General features: G+C 30.5%; 1 protein-coding gene across 1 annotated transcript; it reads right to left on the bottom strand.

Annotated features, from left to right (window-relative positions):
- Positions 1-3,673: 3,673 nt before the first annotated feature.
- Positions 3,674-5,142, bottom strand: LOC118349038 (protein CANDIDATE G-PROTEIN COUPLED RECEPTOR 7-like). Its single transcript, XM_035692412.1, has one exon. It carries the CDS (start codon positions 5,127-5,129, stop codon positions 3,855-3,857), a length of 1,275 nt encoding a protein of 424 aa, XP_035548305.1. The 5' UTR covers positions 5,130-5,142; the 3' UTR covers positions 3,674-3,854.
- Between the last annotated feature and the right edge of the window lie 3,948 nt (positions 5,143-9,090).

Genomic DNA, 9,090 nt, shown 5'->3' with positions numbered 1-9,090 from the left:
GTTTAATACTTATAAAATATTTAATTACAAAATAATATAATAAAATTACAAAATATTTTGTACTAAAATTAAAAAAGAAACTTAAAATATCGATATAACATAGCAATTTTTAATAGTTAAATTAATGTCTTATACTTATGGAATATTTAATTAAAATGTAATATAATATAATTACAAAATATTTTGCACTAAAATTAAAATAGAAACTTAAAATATAGATGTAACACAGCAATTCTTAATAGTTAAATTAATTTTTAATACTTGTAAAATATTTAATTAAAATGTAATATAATATAATCACAAAATCTTTTGCACTAAAATTAAAATAGAAACTTAAAATATAGATGTAACATAGCAATTGTTAATAGTTAAATTAATGTTTAATACTTATAAAATATTTAATTACAAAATATTTTGCACTAAACTTAAAATAGAAACTTAAAATATAGATGTAACATTGCAATTGTTAATAGTTAAATTAATGTTTAATACTTATAAAATATTTAATTAAAATATAAAATAATATAATCACAAAATATTTTGTATTAAAACTAAAATGGAAACTTAGAATATAGATATAACATATCAATTCTCAATAGTTAAATTAATGTTTAATACTTATAAAATATTTAATTGAATTATAATATAATATAATTACAACATATTTTGCACTAAAATTAAAATGGAAACTTAAAATATAATATAACATAGCAATTTTTAATACTTAAATTAATGTTTAATACTTATAAAATATTTAATTACAAAATAATATAATAAAATTACAAAATATTTTGCACTAAAATTAAAATAGAAACTTAAAATATAGATATAACATAGCAATTTTTAATAGTTAAATTAATGTTTTATACTTATAAAATATTTAATTAAAATGTAATATAATATAATCACAAAATCTTGTGCACTAAAATTAAAATAGAAACTTAAAATATCGATGTAACATAGCAATTGTTAATAGTTAAATTAATGTTTAATACTTATAAAATAGTTAATTACAAAATAATATAATAATATTACAAAATATTTTGCACTAAAATTAAAATAGAAACTTAAAATATAGATGTGACATAGCAATTGTTAATTGTTAAATTAATGTTTAATACTTATAAAATATTTAATTAAAATATAAAATAATATAATCACAAAATATTTTGTACTAAAACTAAAATGGAAACTTAGAATATAGATATAACATAGCAATTGTTAATAGTTAAATTAATGTTTAATACTTATAAAATATTTAATTAAAATGTAATATAATATAATCACAAAATCTTTTGCACTAAAATTAAAATAGAAACTTAAAATATAGTTGTAACATAGCAATTCTCAATAGTTACATTATTGTTTAATACTTATAAAATATTTAATTACAAAATAATATAATAATATTACAAAATATTTTGCACAAAATTAAAATAGAAACTTAAAATATAGATGTAACATAGCAATTGTTAATAGTTAAATTAATGTTTAATACTTATAAAATATTTAATTAAAATATAAAATAATATAATCACAAAATATTTTGTACTAAAACTAAAATGGAAACTTAGAATATAGATATAACATAGCAATTCTCAATAGTTACATTAATGTTTAATACTTACTCGTGATGGTACACTTACTCGCACGTATGCACCGATTGCTACATCCTCTTGGTCTAAAGTTTTCCAAGATATGAAAGACCACATCAAAAACCGTTGTTTGGTAATAAGCTACACCTCAAGCAACTAAGTATAAAACATGTTACTTTTAAGTTACTTTGTATTTATATTAATTGTTTATAATTTTCGAAAGAATGAGTTTGAGTTTAATTTTGGCCGAAGAAATGATCGATTAACGATTGAGGAACTGATGTCAAATGCATTTCAGAGTTACAAAGGTTGATGTCATGCACATTATAAGAAGTTCAGTACTACAATAGATGTGTGCCAAAATCCATTCCAAGCAATTCCACCAAACGAATTAGAGAATGTTTGTGATATGTTTGAAAATCCTGCTTATCAGGTAAAATCGCTGCTATCTTTTTTTAATAGTATATCACATATGCATTAAACATATAGACTAATATTTTTTTTTGGAACAAAGTATTGTGAATAAAGCAAATAGATCAAATTTAAAGATAAATCATCATGCAGGTTCTCGATCTTTCCATCGTTTGTCTAACAAAATGGTAAGTTATTTTAGTGCCCGTAAAAAATTAACATATAATACATTTTTCTGATTTAAGTTCTAATATAGATTTTCCTATTACAGAAAGAAGAAAATCCATCTGACTGTGATCTGACCCAATTGTATGCTAAAATACATAAAAATCGTGATGGTGTTTGGGCCAGTCCCAAAGCAGAGGCAAATTATGTAAGTTTAAATTTTTTTAATTCCATTGTCACATAATATTTTTGTTACTTATATTAACTTTAATGTTGTTGCTTTTGTAGGATAAGATGATATCTCTTAAAGAAACTGTTGCGGATCCATCTGATGCATCATCTATCAACGATGCTTAGATTCTTTCTCAAGTTCTTGGATCACATTATGGATATTTGAGAGGTTTAGGACATTGCGTAAAACCATGCTCATTATCATCATCCTATTCTCGAGCCAGATCAAATGACGACAAGACTAAGGAATTGGAGGAAGCAGTACTTGAGATAAAACGATTGAGGTCCAAGGAAAAAGAGTTGCTGACCGGATTAGATTAAGCAGCGGATTTGAAGGCGAGATTAAAAGAGATGATGCAGTTGAATAACCAAAAAATGTTTGAACAATTATAATCAATGATGTACAAAAACTCTAAGCCACCACCAAAGTCTTAAAATTTATGTTTTCTTTCATTGCATTTATATTATGATGTTCCAAAAAATTTGAACAATTGATGTTTGAATTACAATTTTTGTAATATAAGTATGATATTTTTATTTAAATTCTGATTTGTATGATTAATACACTTCGAATGGTAAATAACCAGTTCGAATAGTAAATTACCATTTGTAATTCCATTCGAACTAAAACATACCCATTTGAACAAAAATTAACCCATTCGAATGACAAACGAGAAATACGGACGTTGGAACAATAAATTATTTGTTCGAACAACATTAATATGCAAAATCCCGTTCGAACGGATATAAGTTTCGAAAATAAAATTTCTATTTGAATAGACATAATTTTTGTTCGAACACAAGTCGTTTGAATAATTTATTAGTTTGAACGCGTAAAATCTGTTCGAACACTTTGTTCATTTGAATATAATCAAATATGATCATTAATTCGAATGAATATTTCATATTGTTCGAATGAATGTCTCAGTTTGTATAGAGAAATATTCCATTCAAACAATGTATTGAGACGAAATCAGTTCGTCTAAAAAAAATATTAGTTCGAATGGTTTCGACTGGATCCGCCCAATTTCATCTCTAAAAATGATTTTTTGCGATGAAATTTGATTTTCGTCTCTAAAACTTTTTGAGACAATCTTTCCGAGACAATTTTTCATTTCTAAATATAAGTTGGGACAAAAATTGAGTTTTTTGAGATAATTTTTTATCTCAAAAAACACAATCTCTTATAGCGAGATACTGTCCATTTCACATACATACATGAGTGTATGAAATCGTAACTGGTAACTTAAAATAACAGGCACAGTAGATCAAGCAACAAAAGAAAACACAAATTTTATATCCTGACAATTTCTGTAGTACTCAAATTTAACAATAGCCATTTTGTAATAGTTTGAAGTTTCTACCTCAACTCCCCAAATTGATTACTGCTCCAGCTCCAAAAATCTTCCTTGTTAACGCTCACAATTTGAACTCATCCTCAAGCTTCAGCGCCTAATCAACTGCTGCCTCCTCCTCATCATCGACCACAAAGTACGGGTTGTGTGCCTCGGGTTTGAACTTGTACCCGGTGAACACATAGAACGCCAGCGTCGCCAACTCTGCAGCCACGACATTCGTCCAAAGATATCGATACGAAGTGTTAGTCTCTAGTACACGCACCACAACGCGGGTAAAACAAATGTAGCAAATCACCCCGACGAAATACTGCCTAAACAAGGTCAAATTAACCGCCGCCGCCTTGCCGTCAGGCCTCGCCTCCTTGCGCAGGTTCTTGATCGACCACACGATAGGGAACAACACCGCGCAGCAGCAAACCACATCGACCAGCAAGAACACCTGATTCCAGGTGACCCAATCCTGCGCGAACGGCCCGCTCTTGTCGATAGCGACTTGAGCAATGTTCGCCACGACCTGAAGCGGGATCACAATCATCAAGACCTTCTTCTCCTTGTCCTGCAAATAGGGCTTCAAAAACGACCAGCCCGTGCCTATCAGAACAATGAGAGTAAAGAGAGCAATTCCGTTCAAGAAACTGAATATATAGAACAACACGTCCCATCCGTGCGCGCTACCGGTGCGCTTGATGAACGATTTTTCCTCGGCTTCGCAGAGCAGATTCAAAGCTTTGAGGATCAGAACGGCAAGCATGAAGAAATGAATACCGAACACTGTCAACCGCTTCTTGTACAGAACGGAGACCCAAAGGCCGGCGAGAGGGAAATAGACCAGAGAAAAGAGGAAGTAAATCCTCGGGAGAATGGTCTTCCCAGCGGGAAGGTAGTCCCGACGACTGTATGCTCCGTCAAGATTGTACATCGCCGACCTAACGTCCATGGAGACCGAGAGCTGGCTCTGGAGGCAGTTGGCGAAGACGAACGTGAACTGATCAGCGTCGGTCTCACTGAATACGATGCTAAAGCCTTTCGCGTCTTTGAGCTTATCGAATGTGTAGACAAGCTTGACAAGTTTGGAGAGGAGGGCGCACGAGACATCGCCGTCCTCCAGCTGCTGGAGCACGTGCATCCAAGAGTCCCGGGTGCAGAGGAAGAATCCGACCTTTGTGAGATCGAGATTCGTGGCGGAGAGGGAGATCTTGGAGACGTTGACCTCCAGACGACCCGTGTGGGTGAATCCAAACTCGTCGAAGGGAATAATCGGTCGGTTGTCAAATCTTACCTCCATGAATCGGATCTCGGCGAGGGAGACAGATGCAGAGAGGAAGAGGAGGAAGAGAGAGAGGAAGACGGAGCACGTAGAGAACGCCATGGGAGAACGGTGTAGTAATACTTTAATGTTGCATCTATTGGCAATTTATATAACGAAAAAACTACTTTACCTGCCAATTTCCAATTTTATTGCTCAAATTGACCGCCTGATAAAAATAAAAATAATTTTTTTTTATTTTTTTCAGTTAATAATTTTAAGTATATTAATATATTTTTTAAAATTTTTAAAAATATTTAAATATATTAAAAAAATATGAATAAAAAAAAATTATAAAAATAACTAGTGGTTAAAGTGAATAGACAACTCTAGACGATAGATTAGCCTGATTCTGACAAAATTAGAGTTGACGACACGTTCGACTCTGACAACTTGGAGCAGAGTCAAGTCCGAAATCAAATTTTCAAAATTTTTACTCTATCCTAAAATTGGGATAAAAAGAAGAAAAATTCACGGAGGCTCGAGCCTCGACCCCATCCGGGGGTCGCAAACTGACCATAGACTTTGGATCTACCCTAAATATCGAGACAGCCAATACTTGAATGTAATAATGACAAAATTCCTTTGTCATAGCTAGCTAGCTTGTAGAATTTTCCCCTACACGAACAACACATGATGACTTTTCTGACCTAGACTTATAGTGGGGCCAACAGCTTTCTTTTTTCTTTTCTTTTTTATTTTTTAAGCAAATTAAGCATAGTAAAGATAAACTATATAGTTACAAAGATACAAAATTTAGTGGGATGAAAATCCTAGACAATCTTTTCAAAATAAACAAAAAATAGCACCAAAATAAATAAAAAAAAAATAAAAAAAGAGGTAAGTCAAAAACTTGACTCCAACCTAATCCCACAAGATGATGCTTTTCAAAAGTAGTTTTAACACATAGTCTAGTAGACAGACTATAAACCTACGGCTAAACACCGTAGTCAAGAAGGGGTGCGTTGTATTTTGTTGATTTGGTCCAACTGTAAGAGACTATCATGGTCATATCATCTTGATCGCTGGTTAGGAAAAACAGAAACATAGACGAATAACAACTAAAAGATGACCCGATACACCGGTTAAAGATAGCCACCGACAAAAGTGGGGCGTGTAGGCACTGAGCAAAAAATGAGCATGCATATTTGAAAGATCAAAGGCCGCTGGCCATAGTGGTGCCACACGTGGCGGCTGGAAACCCCTTTTGATGCGGAGGCGCATGAGGCCTACGCGCACTATAAGTTGCACGTGAGCCACACATGTCACTGATTTGGATAATTTTCTTCCTCCAACTGACAGATTGGCAACTGGGGAGACCATTGGAGAGGCGCATGGCGATTAAAAAATGCCGGCAAGCAATAGATTGGAACAACTTGTTACTATTACCGAAAAATGTACAAAAAAACTGGAAATAAACTTATGAACTAGAATTGGGCGATCAGAGAGTGAGGTCGGCAGCTTGACTTGGCGACACCTTACTTGCTAGCTTATTTTTTTTAAGAAAATATATAAAACTTATTTTATAATATTAAAATATATTTCTTATTCCATATCCTAGTATCGAATCGAAGCATAGAGAACTTTACAAAAGAAGAGAAAAAAAAAAACTATAATCTACTGCGTTTGAGGATGGTGTATTGGTCTGTGACCAGAGATCTAGGATGGCCCAATCACTGGCTCACTATGGTGAGAAACTGTTAAAAGAGTAAAAGATTATAACTTCAATACTATTATAACCTCTTAATGTTCTATAAATAAAAGTGTAAATGTGGTTAATTAGTATGAAGGAATTAAGTGAGGGAAAAGAAAAGAAATAGTAATTTTTGTAAGGAAATGATTTATTGTTTTTGCTTCTAAAGCCTCTTTCTTTCCCCTAAGGCCTCGTTTGGATACAATAACTGTTTCATCTCTTCATTATAATTTTCATAAATTTTTATATAAAATATAATAAAAAATTCAACTTTTACAAATTTTAAAATAATAATAATATTAAAAAAATAATATTCTAAGAATATTTTATTCAACTTTCAACTTTTATCTCAACTCACTATCCAAACGGCACCTAAACCATATGTTGGGCTTTTTTTTTGTTAAACCCTAAACTAAACCAAATGCTAAATTAATTTTAATCTTTGTTTTAACCACAAATGTTTTTATTTATAATTTTTATAATTTTTTAATTACTAAATTTAATTGTTAGTATAGATTATTAATAATTTCTATTTAACTAGTGTCTAATTAGGTAATATTATACTATATTATTACATGTTATTAACTCATTATACTATTTTATACTAGTGTCTAACTTATTCCTATTATAGACTTGTGTTATATTGTTTAATTGCATGTCATTCTACTAAAGTATTACATGTTATTTTATTAGTTTCTAACTTAATTATACACTAAACGTAGTATTATATGTGTATTATAGTAGTGTTACTATAAATTAGTTATTATATATTAGTATTATATGTTATTATACATTAGTATTACATGTTGTTTTAAACTAGTATTACATGTTATTATACATTAGTGACTATACATTACTATTATACGTTATTATACATTAGTTATTATGCATTAGTATTACATATTATTATAAATTATACATTAATAGTTATACAGTAGTGTTACATGTTATTAGACATTAATTATTATGCATTATTATTACATGTTATTACACATTAATATTAGATGTTATTATACATTAGTGTTACATTGTAGTAATACTATGATGTTTATATATACTAAACTATTATTAGTCAATTTATATTATATTATAAGTATACTATTTTATAATAATTAGCTTATATTAGTAGATTATTGAATTTAACTATATAAGTTCTAGTTATATAATTATATAACTATACTAGTGTATATGATTAATATATTGATAAATACATATATTTTTATAAAACATGTACAATATCAAAATTGGATTCAGAGTTGGAGGGCAAAATCAGAGGTAGAGTCGGCCTGATGACACCTCCAACTCCAATTCCAGAGCAAAGTTAAATTCGAAGTTAGATTTTTAAATTTTTTCTCTACTATAAAAATAGGACAAAAAGAAGAAAAATTCATGGACCGACCCCATTATCTCCGGCCCGTAGGAACTACGCAAGTGATCAACCGAAACCTTCGGCGTCCAGGGGTCACCGACTGACCATAGACTTTGGGTCAACCCTAAATATTGGAAACAACCAATAATTGAATGTATAATGACAAAAATTCCTTATCATAGCTAGCTAGCTTGTAGAATTTTTCCCTACATAAATATTAATGCACGACTTTTCTAACATAGACTTATAGTGGTGGCCGGCGGCTTGACTTGGCCACACCTTACTGGCTAGCTTGATTTTGTAAAAATAAAATATAAAGCTTATTTTTTCATATTTAATAGTACTGCGTTTGAGGATGTTATATATTGGCCCAATCACTGGCTCATTTACATTATGGTGATTGGTGACAAACTGTTAAAGTACTAAAAGATTATAACTTTAATAATATTATAACCTTTTAATGTTCTATAAATAAAAGTGGATAAGTATTTAATGGCCTGAATAAAGACCAGCTGTCAATGCATTTTTTCAGCTTTTTGCAAGGATTTTAATGACCTGGGGGGCCAACGTTTGGGAAACCCACCCACCCGTGGCAATTAAGTATGGCCCGGGACTATTAAAGTTTGTAAATTGAGCTTATTATTTATTACACGTATTTTTCATTATATTTTTATTTAGCATTTTTTCATTATTTGGCCACGAGTGTCTCAACATGATTAAGCTGTTTCGTAAGTTTAGAATGATGATGGATATTCTAGTAACACTCTTCTATTATTAGTAAATTAAATATAGTGGAAATTAGAAGACAAATTATTATAAGGAAAATAATATGAAATAAAAGAAAACAAAGTCATCCTTCGTCACATAGAGATTATACGTAAAAAAAACCTCCTCCTTGATTCGCTTGGTCATATTGAATAATAATGTGGTGGAGACATGTACCACACATGCTTGATTGTTCA

Source organism: Juglans regia, chromosome 7, assembly GCF_001411555.2.
Source record: "Juglans regia cultivar Chandler chromosome 7, Walnut 2.0, whole genome shotgun sequence".
NCBI lineage: Eukaryota > Viridiplantae > Streptophyta > Magnoliopsida > Fagales > Juglandaceae > Juglans > Juglans regia.
This window is presented reverse-complemented; position numbering and strand designations above follow the sequence as displayed.